This window comes from Cryptomeria japonica, chromosome 8, assembly GCF_030272615.1.
Source record: "Cryptomeria japonica chromosome 8, Sugi_1.0, whole genome shotgun sequence".
Lineage (NCBI taxonomy): Eukaryota > Viridiplantae > Streptophyta > Pinopsida > Cupressales > Cupressaceae > Cryptomeria > Cryptomeria japonica.
This window is the reverse complement of record NC_081412.1, coordinates 543,853,999-543,871,043: the sequence shown is the minus strand read 5'-3', so window position 1 is coordinate 543,871,043 and position 17,045 is coordinate 543,853,999. Positions and strand designations below refer to the sequence as shown.

The following is a 17,045-nucleotide window of genomic DNA, read 5'->3' as shown; positions in this document are numbered from 1 at the left end:
CCACTGGTTTCACGGGATACTTAGAAGGAATCTAATGAAATTTTTGACACACAGACCTTTTAACAGAGAATGGAGAAAGGCCAAGAGAAAGCAATTGTTAAGGTAACATCTTCTGAACTGGCAAAAAATTTATTCTTACAACAGACTAATGAAGCTGATGATGACTCATTAGGCATCTCAAGGCCTATAAATGTTGATAATATGAGTGCATCCGAAATGATGAAGATTGCAACTGTCATGCAATCTAGAGCACATAAGAAGAGACTCGAAGAGAAAAGAATGGAAGCTGAAACTATTCAGAATGCAATAGATATTTGATCTAGTCTACCACCAGAAACTTCTACAGGACATTCAACAACCCCTATTAGTAAACTTGGTCAATTGGTTGCTGATGCATCTGACCAAATCAAGTCACTTGAAGAAGCACCACAAACTTATGCCGAGAAAAGTTATAGGAAGAAGTATGGAGAGCAGCTTACAAAAGAAATTGATTCAGGAAAACTTGCTCTATCTTTCAACAAAGATTTAGTAAGAAAATTTATTGAAATGGGAGGAAAATATCGTGCTTCTACTTCTAATGTTTCATTCTTTTATTCTGATATCACTAAAAAATGAACTAAAATAGAGCAAGAGTTAGAAAAGATATGCAATGCATATGTCCCACTTCAAGACTCTATTTTTGCTTTTAGCAAATCTGTGGATGATTTGCACAACAAGTTGGATACCTATGATCACGAGCAAGCAAAAAGACTATAGTCATTGAAGGAATTGAAGAGTATACTCACATCCCAAGGGGACATACTACAGAGAGCCTACACAAATGCAAAAGCTATTTTAGCAACTCCAGAAACCTGTACACTGGATTCCATGGAAGAGTTTCATACACAGATTATGTCTACACTTGAGTACACTGAGAACATGCTGGAGACATGGAAACATGCCATATCACAGTTGAAGGGGAAATTTAATGTTATTTTCATGAGACTTGCATATGCATGAACCTTGATTCAGTTTTTTCAAGTTTTTGTAAAATATTGTGATACAAAATTTTCTATATATATATATATATATTTGTTTTTTCTTTTCAATTTGGCATTGTTATCAAAGGGGGAGTAGAAATATGTATGTGTGTTTTTGAAAAATTTGTATGATGTATGTAGTAAGGGGGAGCATGTGTATATGTGTAGATTTTTTTTATGTAAGGACACTTAGCGATATTACTTTAGCGATATTACTATAAAATTTTCTAAGTGTTCCCATCAATGCCAAAGGGGGAGATTGTTGGCTTGATGATGATTGTAATGAATTCATCATATGTTGTCATTGATGAAACACATACACACACATATGTTCATATTGTCTACCAGTATAACTTAAGTTGTTTATACTACAACCGGTATACTAGAGGTTTATATCTAACCGGTACTTGGTAACAACTGGTATATGCATGGAGATAGCCAATTGTTATACATAAGTTGACATCAACAAGGAGATCTAGTGGAGACTATCACAGGAGTATCAAGGATAATGGTTTATATGTTTAACTCCAACCGGTACTAATTGTTCCAAGCAATATTTCATTGATTGTGTGATGAGTTATCCTTACCAACAATTTTTGGTGGTATTTTTGTGATGTTATGATCACTTGACTAGATACACTACACCTAGGTAATTATGTTACGATTTCTAGAGGCCGACATTAAATCTAAATGTCTATTTATTGACATCACAATTAATTATTTTATATGAGTGAAACTAATATGTTATGTGCGAAGGCAGAAGTGTGAAGTCACAGAGTATGTTGGTAAATTGGAATTAAGTGCGCAAAACATGATCTATCCAAGCAAGATGTGCTATTACTAGATCACACTACTTGTTTTTTTCTAATCATTGCAACAGTCAAATCCCCTAACTGGGTAGGCTCTAACAAGCTTCATTGTTAAAATCCTCTAACAAGGTGATCTATTAGTTTGGATTCAAAAATCCTCCATCGAGGTTACTCCTTATAGGGTATTACCTTCTACAGGGTATAGCTTTTAACTAAGCTTTGGGATCTTTAATAGGATTCACTCCTAGTAGAGCATTATTGTAGACCTTAACTGATCAGTTATCTATTATTGTAGATAGTTAACTTGTGAGTTCCATCTCACTATGGTTTTTACCTATTTGGGTTTTACACGTATAAACACTTGTGTTATGGTGGATGTTTTACTTATTGTGGATGTTTTTTTATCATTTTTGATTGTATGCATATTGTTTAAAAAACTTGTTAAGTTTATTCACTGGTCAATGTTTAATGTAGTATTTGTTTTGGTGTCACTGATTCACCCCCACTCTCAATGCTTTACAAGTCCATCAGTGGGTAGCGTTGGCTTCTGTGTAGTGGTTGGACTGGATACCCATGGGGAGCGCCACCATAGAAACCAATAGACCAGAGTGATTCCTAGCCACTCCCCCACACCCGATCGGCCCAAGATTTCCTTTAGCCACCCCATTCACATTGATTTTGATCTGGCCCATAGGGGGAGGATGCCATATAACATTTTGTCTGCACTGCTTGGTTTTGTGAACTGGGATGGCAATATTCCAATCAATTTGCCACTGATTGATAGTATCCCAATCCACCTGGAGAGTAGGGATGGGGAAGTTATTCTTTCTGCTGGGGCATGAATGGAGAAAGTTCTCTTTGATAGCATTGTGAATTCTAGCAGTCACAACAAAAGTAGGTGTTTCCAAGTCCTTGAAGACTATTATTTCTATCTTTCCAGATGCCCTAGGCAATATGCGGAAGAGATAAATTCCAGAGAACACCTAAGGCCTGATTATAAGAGGGGAATTTCCATTCAAACTATATTCATTGGGTAGTAATAGGGAAGACCTAGGCAATGTTCTAGATGTTAAGGAAGTGATTCCAGATATCCTTGGCATAGGCAAAATGCAGCAACAGATGGCCAACATTTTCCTCTACCTCTTTACAAAGAAAGCACCTATTAGAGAGAGGAATACCAATTCTGCAAAGATTATCAATGGTAGAGATCTTGCCTTGCATAAACAACTAGAAAAAAATGTTAATTTTAGGAATTAAGTGCTTGTTCCAGATACCTGCCCAAAAGAGGTAGGTGAGAAGGATCTAGAGATGAACTTGTAGGCATCAACAACTTGGAAATTCCTAGAAGACGAGGAGTTCCAGAACACTTCATCCTCCCCTTGAGAGCGGGGGATGTGAATACAATTCAACCAAGGTTGCATAGGAATCAGAACATTATTAACAAAAGAGAGGTCTAGCCAGTCTCCATTTCTAATGTAATCAGCCACCCAGGTGCCAATTTTTCTAAGGCATAATTCTTTGAAGGGGGTAGCCCAAATAGAGTCCAAGAGGGGGCCATCCGTAGTCCACCAGTCCACCAGTCATCCCAAAATTTGATTCTGGTACCATCACCTAGCATCCATCTACAACCATGCAAGATAACTTTGGAGGAACCAATGAAATTGCTCTAGAAATCAAAAACTGCATTGGGAAGATCATAAGTTTCCAAAGTGTTTTGGATATTTGGAATGTGGTATTTAAGTTTGAATATATCAGTCCAGTCATTATTCTCTTCAAGACATCTCCATAGCTGCTTGGACATCAGGGCTTTATTGAAGTCTCTCAAATTTTGGATATCCAGACTTCCCATGGATTTGGGCAAGCAAACTTAATTCCAAGCAACAAGGTGTAATTTGTTCTAAGATTCAGTTCCGGTCCATAAATTTTTTTTATGAATTCTTTCCAATTTATCAGCAATTTTTCCTGGGATTTTGAATAGACTCATAGCATAAATAGGGAGCTCTGAAGTGAGGCTTTGAGAAACTGGAGCTTACCAGCTTGGCTTAGCAAGGAGCCTTTCCACCCAACCAACTTGTTCTAGAATTTGTCGATAAGATTTACCCAAAAAGAGTCAGGAACCAGGCCTTGGTAGAGAGGAAGGCCCAGATAGGAATCAGGCAAAGCTCCAACTTTGCAGCCAATAATTGAGGCAATCTTAACTTTCTTATGTTCAAGGGTGTTAAAGAAGAAGATGGAGCTTTTAGCTAGGCTAATGTTTTGCCCTGAACCATGCTCATATATATTCAGAACATTTTTTAAATTCTTAGCTTCTTTGACCGAACCTTCCCCCATCAAGAGAGTATCATCGACAAATTGTTGGTGAGAGCATGTGGAGGTCTGAGAGGAGGGCCATAAGCCAGTAATATTATCATTTCTGACCTCCCTTTGAATAATTCTATTGAGAGATTCACTCACCAGAATGAAAAGGAAAGGAGATAGAGGATCCCCTTGTCTTATGCCCCTAGACCCTGAGAAAAAACTGGAGGGAGATCCATTAATCAACACAAAGAATTTTCATTTGGATGAAGTTATCTCCGAATCTAAAGGCCTTGAGGATTTGGAGGAGAAAGAACCAATTAACTCTATAAAATGCTTTCAGCAAGTTTAGTTTCAATAGAACACTCGGTTTATTATTGATTGAAAGGGAGTGGATGCTCTCATGAATCACAATAGCAGAATCCAGGATCTGCCTCCCAGACATAAACCCTTTTTGATGTTTAGAAATTAAAGAGGGGATGAAAATCTTAAGCTTGAGCACAAGAATCTTGGTGAAGATTTTATAGATAGAATTGCAAAGGCTAATAGGTCTAAAATCTTGAAAATAACATGCGACGGGTTTCTTGGGGATGAGGACCAGGAAGGTGGCGTTCAGCTCCTTCAGGAGAGCGGGATCCAAAATATTCTTGAGCAACAGTGACCACATCACAGCATATAATCTGCCACAAAATTTGAAAGAAAAAAAAGAGGGAAACCATCAAGTCCGGGGACCTTGTTACCTTCAAAAGACAAAACCGCATTGCGAACTTCCTCAGGGGAGGGGATTCTGGTAAGCTCCAAGTTCATGTCCTGAGAGATGATGGAGGGAATCTCCTGCAAGATTTCAAGTTGAGCTAAAGGCTCAAGAGGGTTGTCCATAGAAAGGAGCTTAGAGAAAAAAATGATGGCTTCTTGGCAAATCTCATCATGCTTATCAACCCATCTCTGCCCATTCTAAATTTTGTTTATTATGTTAGTAGCCTTGTGATTAAGAGTAGTCATATGAAAGAACTTAGTATTTTTGTCACCACTTTTAAGCCATAAAGCTCTAGATCTTTGCTTCCAAAATTCTTTTCTTTGTAGATAATGTCATGTAATTTGGTCAAAATATCAATTTCTTTATTTGAGACATTTTTATCAAACCCATAAGCTTGAATATGATTTTGAATGTCTACAAGATCCAATTTGAGCTTCTCTTTAGCTTTGAAGATGTTTCCTAAAGTGGATTTGTTCCAACGTTGTATATTAGACTTGACATTGGAGACATTCTTGGCTATACAAAATATAGTCGTTCCTTGGATATCAATATTCCACCACTCCAAAATTTTATCTTGGATTTTAGGGGCCACCAGCCACATTTTCTCAAATCTGAAGGGGTACGCCTTTCTGCAAGACAACAGAGAAACTGAGAGGCAGATAGGGAAGTGATCGAATCCAACATGGGCCAAGCCATTGAGTTTGCAGAAGGACATATGAAACCAATCATGAGAGATAATACCCCTATCAAGCTTGACCTAAATAAGATCCTCCCCACTGCATTTGTTGGACTAGGTGAACTTGGCCCCAACAAGATCAAGATCTAAAAGGTTCAAAGAGTTGATCATATCAGCCAAGTCTTGTTTGCTATCAATAGAAATAAGTCTACCACTATATTTCTCTAGATTAGAGAGAGGGGTATTGAAATCGCCCAGAAGGATCCATTTTTCATTAGGGAAGAGAGATATAGCAAGGCAAATGGAAGACCATAGAGTTTTCCTAGCTGATCTCCCATTAAGAGCATAGATTTTGGAAATGATCCAGGAGGATCCATCTTTAAGATTAAAAAATCTAGTAGCAATGTGCTTGGGAGAAGAGAGAACCAGCTTACCACATAACAATCTCGGATTCCAAAGGGTGGCAATACCTCCTAAAGCACCATCAACATCCACACAGTGAACACCCCAATCTCCAAAAATTGCCAGTTTGATTTTTTTGACTTTACTGTCAAGCATTTTTGTTTCTTGGACAAGACAAATATCAAGCTTGTGATCTTAGACCAAATTAGATAGAAAATCATGCTTATGCAGATGGTTTAATCCCCTTATATTCCATGAGATGACCTCCATTTTGCATGGGGGGGGGATCCCATCCCCATTTCTGGTAATGTTCTCTGAGCTCCATCTGCAACGGCAAACCGACTCTATCTATCTTTGCTAACTGCATTAGATGGTCTCCCCACCCCCCTTGTGTCCGACCTAGTGTCCGCTCTTTATCTGTTTTTGGTTAAGACCCTCCGAGAAATCGGTGTGATTTGGCCCACAACCCAACTATGTTATAACTATTTCCAATCACATTTATTATATCATATGAGCACTCCAAAGGTTCATCCCTTTCTCGACTTATAATATCATTATAGAAGAAGATGATCGATTGCATAAGCAACCACCCATACTGTATCATATGCAACAAGTGCACGGGCATTTAATTCTAGCCTTTGTATTGTAGGATTCTGTGCTCTAAACCGCTGCTACCATCTTTTAGCAAATTCATTTATCCTTGGCTGCCCAAGCCTTTCAAAAAGCTGTGAAGTCCATCGAACTGGTGTAGATATGCAGCCGGCCACTACAACCTTCTTACAATTATTTGACTACACACGATGATAGATTCTTTGTTAAACACCCTTCGGCACCTGCATTTGCACCTAATCATCTCACTTCCATATACAATTATACCATATTCATATATGAATAAGTTATTGTTCATTAGTCACCTGTGAAATCCGATGCAGAGAGACATGATAGCGATGGAAATGCAGACTTTTATGTGAGTAGAGATGTATGAAGTGTGATCCACACACAGTTGCTGCAAGGTAAGATCTTGTAGCCACTCCATTCTTATCTGCATCGATATAACCTTCTCTGGGTAGAGGCAAGATTTGAAACAGTGAATAGAAATCATAAGAGGGAAGGTCTATGCAATAAACCTCAACTTCTGGCATCAATGTGGGCAGAAGTATTAGTCCCTATTGCTGCTTTTCAATGTTGGGCGGGAGAGATTCAAAATTGAAATTCAAACTTAACCATGGCAGTCACTGTCACCGTGGAGAGTGTGGAGAGTCCCGATAGTAAGAAGAGAACCCATGAAAACAAAACAAAAAAGGGAAGGTTAGGAAGGGCCCACATTGCCACCTAAGCAGTCAAAGCTTAGTGTGTGCTCTTTAAGCCAGCCCATGTGGCACTTGTGTATGATGATATGGGGACGGGCCATCCCCGCCATAAGCGATGCCTTGCGAGATGTGGAGGCAAAAATTGCTTTGAAAGCTGCAGTGCCTCCCCAGGCCAACGTCTCTTCAATGAGAAAGCTTCCTTGAGGATTAGCTGATGGGACTGGAGTCGCGAGTATTCATCGTGCATATGCATGATGATTTAGCTTTAATACTATTTTTGGAGGCGTCCAAATTAGGAATGATAGGCAGTGATTATGTATGGATCATTACCGATGCATGTGCCAACCTAATGGACTGGTTCAATGCTACTTCTCTCCTTTCTATGAGCGGTGTGTTGGGAATCAGAAGAACACTCCAGCAAACTGACCAGAGGATATAGCTGATAGCATTTTGAAAGATTTATCGTTAGAGATAAAGTTTTACAAAGAATGTGAAAGGAAAGTGTATAAACCATAACAAAATAATAATGTATCTAGTTAGATATTACAGTATATAATATTTCTATGTTAGAGCTAAAATATGTATGATTTTGAAACTCTAAGTTCTAAGCAAGGGTGGGTATATTGGATATTTGATAACTAGGCAAATTGATCGCCAATCTTAGAAGAAGGATAAGTTAACATTATATGGAAATAATATTAAAAAAATGTTAAAATCAAAGATAAATGTAGATCTAAGAAGCTAATTGTCGTTTCAAGGTTAGGTAAGTTTGTGAATTTAAAAAATTAATAAAATTGAAAAATAGGGATCATTCACTAATTAGGTAAATAGACACAGTTAAGTAAAAATTTAAGCTAACCATTAAATTTTGTGTAACAGTGGTAACCATGAGAGTGACATGAAAAAACTAAAATGGAAATAGAATTTTTCATCAAAAGTCAAGCTTAGTGTGTACTCTTTAAGGATGGTCCGATGAGATAAGTACGTTTTCTTGCATACAACAATCTTTTCGGGGTTCCATGGATAAACTCCACAAGGATTATCCCATTCAAAAGTTTCAATATATTTAAATTTTACTCACAAGGATAAATTCTTCTACTTTATTAATTATTTTTATGTTTATTCATTATACATGGATTCTCTTCCATTAGTCCAATGATCAAAATTAAAACTTGATAAAGATGTCAAATAACCTAATAGAGATGGGTGCATATGAAATATGAAATCAAAATTTAGTCATATTATTGATGATAATTTTGTACTTCCATCTCCATTACTACGCAAGTGATATGACACTTGAGATTTATAATCTTATACAAATATGGATACAAAGACTTGAAGACTTGAATTACCTTCCTTCAAATGTGATGAAACCATTGAAATTTTTGCATAAAGTTAAACACTAATATCTTCACTTATGGAGGAACATTCACTTCCCTTAATTGTTCAACATATAATCAATATATCTTTAGCACACAACAATCTTCAAATAGATACACTTTCTAATGTTGAATCTTTAGTAGATTATCTAGATTTGTATATTAGTGTTACATTATCTTATCATGATGAAGGATTATTATATGGGTGAAATATATTTGCTTACTCTAAGTGAAGTGTTCCTACACTTCATGAATATAAAGTGTATGTAAGATAACTTAGATTGTTTTAATAATGAGTGCATTTATTGAGCATAGGGGTACTCTTTTAATTGGAATTTTTTTTTTACATTTCAAAGTATAAAATGGCAAGGATAAATTTTTAAAATTGTTAAATTTTTAGTCATGACAATATTTCAAAATTCAAATCAAAGTCTCACATGAATATAGTAATTTAATTTGGGTTCTTATATAAGAACATGCGTGTATTTATTTTGATAAATTCCAAGTTGTGGTCATGTAAAGAAATTCTTAGTATTTATCATGTAATAATATTTTAGACCCTATGGCCAAACATAATAAGTAAGAGATTTGGAAAATACAATCCAAGGTAGTTATGCTAGTCAAACAAGAGATACAAAATCTTCTCAAAGTTGAGTTCATATCACCCACACATTATTCTCTCTATATTTATTATTATTATGTATAGTTATTCTTGTCAAACCAAATGACTACATAAGATTTGGCATAGGATTTTGACTTGAACAAAGATTCACCATATGATTGATTTTTTTTTGACAAAATGAAATTCTTATCATGCCTAAAACCAACACAAGGCAATTTTAACTATACAAAGGACTTATCATTATATTGTTATGCCCTATATTCTTAAGAATCTTAGAGGTACTTATCAAATTGTGGTAAAATTATGCATGATATTATAAATCTATTTTGATGAAAAACTTGGGAAACATAAAAGTAGAGTGGATCATGCTAGAACTTACTAATGAGGACCTAGTTTCACCTATGTATGATTCTTTTATTTGAGAATTCAATGAATGTGTGAGTTAAGTGGGATACAAAGACTAAGTGAAATTGAGGAACAACATCTTGCACTTTAGTATTAAGATTACTTAAGTTTGATCTATTTTAATTTGAGGTGAATGAAGAGAATTTTTTTTTTCTTTTTTCTAAGTTAATACTATAGTTAGGTATATTTTCTGAGACTTATGAGTTTGAGGTTTTTTTTCTTAGTCATATATCACTTGATAGACTATGAAAAAATGAAAAATCTAATTTTAAAGAAAAAAGGTATCACTTTATGACCAAATAGTGGTTTCAAACTTATTACATTAATATGTATATTTATGTATGTCAAAATAATTCGAAATGATTTGTATTGAATTGATATAAACATATATGAAAATGAATGTGTAACTATCCCCAAAATAATTTTAATATATTTGTGTTGGATCCATAAAAAATAGAATTTTTTTTATATTCATGTGAATATTATATTCTTATTTTCAATAGTGTAAGTGATTTAAAAATAATAATTATTACATCAATGTATCCATGTTAAAACTCCTAGAAATACCCATTCAAATAGTTATAATATAAAAAAGGTTGAAAGATATATATCTAAAATATTTGGATCTTATATATATATATATATATATATCATAAAAAAGTTAAAATCATAGCATTCAAGTTAAAATTGTAGATTGAACATCAAAACCACAAATCTAGATTTGACCTAAATTCATATACAATCATAAAATTTCTAAAACATAATTATTATACTTAATTTGTCTCAAGTATTTTTTCAAATATTCAATAAAGATAATTTATTATAAATTTTCTTTCAATATTCTCTTCTTCATTTCCAAAATATATATTCATTTTTACTATTTTATTACTATATCAAATACATTTTCAAATCTAATTCAAATACTATATCTAGACTATATCAAATACTATTTTATTACTATATCTAGACTAAATAAATTATTAATATTAAATATTTATATAAACTTATTACGCCAAGAGGCGTAACCTACAGTGGCAGCACGGGGTGGAGTGAGATGGCGTGACCGTGTTAAAAAAAAAATGTTAACTTTAATAAATTGAAAGCCGACAAGTATTATTTAATAATTAATAAATATTATATTTTTTGAACCGACAACTAAATAGTCATAACGTTTCAAACTAATATAAATACCGATGAATTGTAGAATTAAAAACATATTACTGTGAATAAATACAAAAAAAATTATCACTTTTAGAGTAAGTCATTTTTACTTTATTTTACCTATAATGTAAAATGGGTATTATATATATAATGGATAATGATATTTTTTATTATCTTTTTAGTAAAAGTAAATATTTTTTAATTCTATATTATTTATAGTAGTTTATATATTAAGTTGATATTAAATTGATTTATATAATTAAATAATATGATTAAGTTAATATTTCTCATATATTTTGTATATAATTAAGTTGATATGAACCTAAGTTGTATAATTAAGTTAATATTTTTTTTAGTTTTTAAATAAATTTTATTTATATTATATTCTTTTTTAGTTTTATATTTAATTATATATTTTTTTATTTTTTTTAATTTTAATTAAATTGATATTAACTTGATATGTACATATTTAAAATAGGTAGTATAAATTATTAATAAGGATATTTTTAAATATGTAATAATTTATAATTAAATTTGTAGGATGCCGCATCATCCAAGGACAAGTTTTGAAAATGAAGAGCAAAGAAAAGAGCATCGAAGAGAATATGCTCGAAATTATATGAGACAACGACGTGAACAAATGGCTAATGCAGAAAGAGAGGAAGTAAGAATTCATTCAACTGAAGAGCAACAAAGAGAAAAAAAGAGAGAATATGCTCGAAATTATATGAGTCAACGATGTGAACAAATGATTGATCTACAAAGACAAGAAGAAAGGAACCATCGAAACCAAAATGATAGACAAAGAAGTGCTAAACGTAGGGCAGAAATGACAGTGACAGAGATTGAAGAGGAAATGAGACTACATCAATGGCCTCTAAACCTCCAAATGCTCGAAGAGAAATGGAACTAATTCATGCATGGGTAAATAATCCTAATGTGGATCCTGGATCACTAATTGATTGGCCAGGAATTGGAGCATCTCCAATAAATGAGTATGTCACTGAAGGATTACTTGATATGGCTTTTCCAACACTATTCCCAAATAGACAGTGTGATTGGATAGAACCATGAATAAGGAGAGTCCATCTACATGAGTTTGTTAAGCATTTACTTTGATATAGAGATCATCATTTTGGCCGACACCCAAGATTTAGATATTATATGATGAATATGATTATGCGACATCGTGCACAAAAATCATCTGCAGTGTTTGTCAAAAAGAGCTTGCAAGAGATGCCAATCACAATCAATGAGTTACGAGAACATATGGGAAATATACCACACTCACATCTAGCTGATCGTTTGATGCGTTTTGGCACAACACTAAGGGGTACAAGGTCTTATTGGGCAAAATGTCGAGCTGAATTATTTGACCTCTTGCATCAAATTGGTACACCAACAATTTTCTTTACTTTGAGTGCAGCAGATATGTACTGGCCAGATTTGCATGCATTAATGCTAGGGACACAACCAACTAATCCACAAGAAGCACAAAAATGGAGGCGTCAAAATATTATTGACTACCCACATATTGTGGCATATTACATGCACCTACGCTATACAATGTTTAGAAAGGAAATATTGCAAAAGGGAATGAAGGCAAAAGATTATTGGTCAAGATATGAATGGCAACATAGAGGATCACCACATGTGCATGGATTCATATGGTTAGAGGGAGCACCTAACATAGACAATCTTGATTGGAAAAATCATGATGAAGTAAAACATGCTAAAAAATACTTTGATTCTATTATCCACGCATGGAATCCATGAGGGGATCCACATCAACGAAACATACAGGTATGATGTTAATTCTCAATTGTATATATTCATTTTGAAATATATTATACTTAAAGATTTATATTTTCTTTAATAAAATATGTTATATCATTAATGATAGGTCTTACAAAATTTTACACAACATCCATGCCTTCGAAATACACAACAACTAAACCAGATTGACTTAGCACGTGACTATGAAGAGTTGCTCAATTGTGTTGAACGCCATACAATGTGTAAAGAGGGTGCTTGCCTTCATAAAAAACGAGGAAGAATGGTTTGTAGGTAAGATATTTATATATTCAAAAAATTAGTACTAATAAATAATTAAAATATTTATGTAAACTAACAATTCACTCTTTGTTTGTAGGTACAATGCACCATGGCCATTACACCTAGATGGATCAAAATTATTTGAAGACCCAACCACAGGAGATAAAGTGTATGAACCTGCAAGAAATGATGATAGAGTAAACACGCATAATCGTAACATACTTCAGTTATGGAGAGCAAATGTAGATTGGCAACCAGTTCTTTCAAGACATGCTGTAATGAATTATATTGCAAAGTATGCGGCAAAAGCAGAAAAGAGTTCAGAAAGTTATCATCAAATGTTAATGCGACTTGCAAATATAGAAAATCCTGAGGAAGCAGCATCAAGGGCATATAGGAGACTTCTAATAGAAACACTCATTGAGAGGGACATTGGAGCACAAGAAACATGTCATATGTTACTAGAGTTACCATTGGTAGAAAGTAGTAGAGTTTTTGTTACTTTAAATGTTTCAAAAGAGGTGTTCAAGCCAGTAATAACAAATGAAGAAAATGATGATGAACGTCACCTAAAACATTTCATTGAAGGATACATGGATAGACCATATGCAATGGAAAGTGTCACACTTATAGATGCAGCTAGATCATGGACTTATAATTCCAAGAGAAAAAGAGATAACAAATGGGAAGCAAGGACTATAGCAGCTATTGTGAGGGTGTTTCCAAGATTTACCACTATACCTACACGTCAATCAGAAAAATGGGCTGATTTTTGTTGGTCAAAGTTATTGTTGTACAAGCCATTTCGTAATATCCAAAGAGATATTGGACTTGATGATAACATAGTTATATCAAATTGGGAGTCACTCAACTATAATCCATGGCATTTGGAATGAAGGATTATAACAAATGAAACTGAAGATCATAATGATTCTGAAGATGATGATGATTTACCAAATAATCAAAATACAATCGAACATGAGTGGGAGATCATATCAAGACTACATCGTGGACAAATTATGGATGTAACAGAAATAGATATGTTGGGAAGAAGAGATATTGATAAACAAAATCCATGGAGTGCAGAATATCAAGGAGATGATTACACAAATATAGCAATAAATTTTATCAACACTATGAAAGAGAATGGCTTATTAATACCTGATGATATGATGTCAAGTATATCATATGGAACTTTAGGTGCTAAGCAAAAAAAAGCACTTGATATTATTATGTCACATTATAATCAAGTTGACAATGCCATGCCACTATACATGATAATTCAAGGAACAGCTGGAACAGGTAAATCATATCTGATTCATGCAATTCGTCAAACTCTTAATGATGCATCAAGATCACAATGTTCTCCCTTATTATTACTAGCACCAACTGGAGTTGTAGCATTTAACATTGGTGCATCAACAATTCATTCGACTCTACGAATACCTATTGCAAATTTTGCTGAATTAGAAGACACAAGACTCACAAGTCTCCAAGAAGAAATTCAACATATTAAATATATATTGATTGATGAAATGAGTTTTATTGGACAAAATTTGTTACAAAATATTGATTCAAGACTACGTCAAGCTTTTCCTGAAAAATCAAACATGAGTTTTGGTGGAAGATCAATCATTTTGGTAGGAGATTTGGGACAACTACCTCCTGTTAGTGACAAAGCACCTTATGATAGTAATGTGCATGCAAAATTATTATGGCAAGAGTTTAAGACAGTTGTTACTTTGGATAAGGTGTTTAGACAAGATGGAGAAACTGAAGACCAACAAAGGTTTCGCCAATTACTCACAAATATTAGAGATGCACATCCAACTATAGATGATTGGAAATTATTGATGACAAGAACAGATGCTTCATTACATCCAACAATTAAGGAGGAGTTTGATAATAATATTCATCTATTTGCAACAAATGACAATGTGCATAACCATAATAGAAAAAAGTTATATGCATTAAGAAGACCAATAGCCCGAAGCATTGCAAGTAAAGAAGGTAGTACTAATCCAGCAGGAGGTCAAAATGATGAGTTAGATGTTGAATTATTAATTTCTAAGGATGCAAGGGTCATGTTAACATCTAATTTATGGATAGAAGCGGGTCTTGTGAATGGAGCTTTAGGATACATCCGAAATATCATATACAAACCTGGATGTGCCCCGCCAGATCCACCAACATATGTTATGGTTGAATTTGACAATTATTCTGGACTTCCTTTTGAAGATGCATCTCCTAATTTGATTCCTATTTCACCAATACAAAGGGGCCGTACACGTCAATTGCCACTACAATTGGCTTGGGCACTAACAATCCATAAATCACAAGGATTGACTCTTTCAAAGGCAACAATTGACATAGGACCAAGAGAAAGGTCAGGATTAACATTTGTTGCTATATCACGTGTTAAGGCCTTGGATAGAATTAGAATCTCACCACCATTTTCATATGATCGTTACGAAAAAATGAAGACAGGAAAGCAACTCACCAAAAGGAAAACAAAGGAAGAAAGACTCAAATCTTTGGAAACACAATATTTTTATGTAATGTATACATTGTTGAATTGAACTCTTCTATTAAAATTGGGATTAAATTTGTGTTTTTAAAGATGAAATGTTGCATTTAATATGAATTCCTATTGTACACTCCATTGAATAGGATAGGCATCATGATTTGTAAAGGATAAATATGCTTTATTTAAAACAAAAGGTGATAAATTAATACTTTACATGTTGCGTTGCGGATGCTACTAGCCTAGATATCTTAATACATCTATCTAAAATACGCCGAGAGATAGCAGTCTTGAGGCGCCTAAATATTTTCAACAACAATTTAAAATAGGCGCCTCGAGACTGATATCTCTCGGCGTATTTTAGATAGATGTATTAAGATATCTAGGCTAGTGTAATAAACTTCTAGAATAAAGTATTTATACTTTAGTATCAAATATACAATTTTATAATCCAAAAGTTTGAAGTAAAAACTTATCACTCCCAGATTTAAGTTTGAAATTAAAACTTTTCCCTCGCAGTTTCATTAACAAAGAAAGTTTTTGGGAATGGTAAAACGCTTCCCGTCATCTGCAGCGGGGGAACATCGGATTTAAATATAATATGGCTGAGCTGCTAACTCCAACTAACTGCTGGCCAATGTTTAGGAAAACGGATATGGATGGGAAACGGAACAGATTGAGCGGGCCCCACATGCACCACACTAAGCGGTCAACGCTTAGTGTGTGTGATTTAAGGGTGGTCGTGCCACATCCCTCCATCTATACTCATCTATCAGCTTTGCTATTGCCCTCATTTGCATTTTATCATTGGGTACTGTACGAATGAAGTAAGGGTATAGATGCATGGAGAGAGGGATTTGTTGCACCAAATGTCACAACTGGAACATGTGCTGCAACGCCCAAATACCCAACGAACTCAACCACCACGGATGTCTGTGGGTTGACTATGCTTACACAACCTTTCCTTATCAGTTCCAATGCTGTAATATCCATTACACAGAAAACCATTGCTATTCTATTTTATTCCAAAAATAAAAAAGCATAAACACAAAAGAGAATAATAATAAACAGATATATTCCGTTAAGAGGAGGCTTTGATACCTGTAGAAGCGCCTGTTAGTGCATCTTGTGTAGAGTCTGGGATATGAATGTTGAGGATCGTGCCATTCAGAACGCTGGTATTTCTGTTTACGTCTTCAACCGCCAATTCAATAGCAGTCCTAGCTATTTTTCCATTAGTTGTGTCTAACGCGATCATAGCACCTATATTTATTGATAGGCCATTCATTTCTCCCGAGAAAGCCGCGCATAATAAAAGAGCGATCTGCACCGCAACTTGATACCCACAATTGGCTTTGCTGGCCATACTTACACCTCTTCTGGTGAGGTAATTTGCATAATCGAACAATGCCTAGAATCGCTTCATTTATAAGTTAACATCAAATGTTAACTTATTTCCTGTGATGGCAGGAAGGGTGTTGACTGACTCGATTAGGCGGTATCGTCACGTTACTGACAATAGCAGCAACAGATGATGAGGTGTGGTGAAATGCCTATCCGTTCCTAGAATGTACTAAAGTATCATTTATCTTTTATAATGTATGAAAGATATTTGGTACACTCTAAAAGAC

At 34.4% G+C, this 17,045-nt stretch overlaps 2 protein-coding genes across 2 annotated transcripts; both read left to right on the top strand.

Annotated features, from left to right (window-relative positions):
• Nucleotides 1-13,168: 13,168 nt before the first annotated feature.
• LOC131044190 (uncharacterized) lies at nt 13,169-13,786 on the top strand. Its single transcript, XM_059210502.1, has one exon. The coding sequence runs from the start codon at nt 13,169-13,171 to the stop codon at nt 13,784-13,786; it is 618 nt and encodes a 205-aa protein (XP_059066485.1).
• Nucleotides 13,787-13,909: 123 nt separating this feature from the next.
• On the top strand, nt 13,910-15,469 carry LOC131044189 (uncharacterized). Its single transcript, XM_057977462.2, has one exon. The coding sequence runs from the start codon at nt 13,910-13,912 to the stop codon at nt 15,467-15,469; it is 1,560 nt and encodes a 519-aa protein (XP_057833445.2).
• The last annotated feature ends 1,576 nt before the right edge of the window (nt 15,470-17,045 follow it).

What these genes read in the sequence shown, in the direction of transcription:
- LOC131044190 (XM_059210502.1), top strand. Translation starts at nt 13,169, where the DNA reads ATGAATTATATTGCAAAGTATGCGGCAAAAGCAGAAAAGAGTTCAGAA.
- LOC131044189 (XM_057977462.2), top strand. Translation starts at nt 13,910, where the DNA reads ATGGATGTAACAGAAATAGATATGTTGGGAAGAAGAGATATTGATAAA.